Source organism: Amphimedon queenslandica, unplaced genomic scaffold (genome assembly GCF_000090795.2).
Source record: "Amphimedon queenslandica unplaced genomic scaffold, v1.1 AMPQUscaffold_12202, whole genome shotgun sequence".
Lineage (NCBI taxonomy): Eukaryota > Metazoa > Porifera > Demospongiae > Haplosclerida > Niphatidae > Amphimedon > Amphimedon queenslandica.
In genome coordinates, this window is record NW_003547559.1 from 15,270 (window position 1) to 16,439 (window position 1,170).

Below are 1,170 nucleotides of genomic sequence, written 5' to 3' on the forward strand. Positions count from 1 at the left end.
AAAGTACATGTACATTGTAACATTTCATCTTTGTAATTAGTAGGCGTGGTGGTGGGTGTGGTTACCTGTTCCCCTTTAATTGGTGTATCAGTATCTTGTTTTGATTCGTCTTTAGTCTCTTCTCCGTCTTCTCTACTCTCTCCTCCATTATCTTCATCCTTCTCCTTCTTCTTCTCATCTTCTTTACTATCATCTTGATCGTTTGTTACTGGGTCAGTACCAGTAGCTCCTGATGGGGCCTTCTCTTCCTCTGTCTCCATTTTACTTTCATCTTTATCTTCTGTCTCCATTTTACTCTCATCTTTATCTCCATTGTCTTCTTTCTCTCCTTTATTGTCCTTCTCAGTCTCAGGACAAGCTTCTTCATCTTCATCTACTTTACTCTTCTTACTAAGGCCACCACCAGCCTTTAAAATGATAAATATATCATTAATAATAAATTAGATGTCACGTGTACAGTTCATAAAATAAAAAATGGAGAATTCTCTCCTTGTCCGGGTAACTTTAAAAGTTCATGAAAAATCCAAACTTGATTGGAATCAGCTCAAACTTTCTACACAACATAAGAACATGTACCGTAAATATTCAAATAAAAGCCCGGGCGTTTATTTCTTTCCAGGACAAAAAAATTGCGTAAAATAAAAAAAGAAAAAATGAAACCGGGATTTGAACCCGGACCTCCAAGGTCATTGCACTCAGCTTAACAAGTTAGGCCATTTGGGACAATCTAAAGCCTATGGTACTTATATTGACTAAAATATGCGTATCTATGCTTGGAGATTCTTAGTACCAGGCGTTTATTCAAGCCCGGCTTTTATTTGAACATTTACGGTATATGCATCAGATAAAGTTATAAAAATGGAGAATTCTCTACTTTTCATTTTTGGCAAAATTTGGCCCGTGACCCTGTACTATATAGTACAGGGACTTTGGCCCGATTTTAGAGCAACTTTAAAAATTCATAAAAAATCCAATTTAGATCGGAATCAGCTCAAACTTTCTATACAACATAAGTACATTTATATGCATCAGATAAAGTTATAAAAGTGGAGAATTCTCTACTTTTCATTTTTGGCAAAATTTGGCCGTGACCCTGCACTATATAGTACAGGGACTTTGGCCCAATTTTGGAGCAACTTCAAAAATTCATATAAAATCCAATTTTGATCG

General features: G+C 35.8%; 1 protein-coding gene across 1 annotated transcript in view; it reads right to left on the bottom strand.

Moving 5' to 3' along the window:
* LOC109588267 (uncharacterized) overlaps positions 1–407 on the bottom strand; it is a gene marked incomplete at its 5' end in the record, with an annotated part of 5,419 nt that extends 5,012 nt beyond the window's left edge. The window contains one exon of the mRNA XM_020004440.1: positions 66–407. Coding sequence (XP_019859999.1) covers positions 66–407 — 342 coding nt within the window. The remainder of the gene's footprint in view (positions 1–65) is intronic.
* Between the last annotated feature and the right edge of the window lie 763 nt (positions 408–1,170).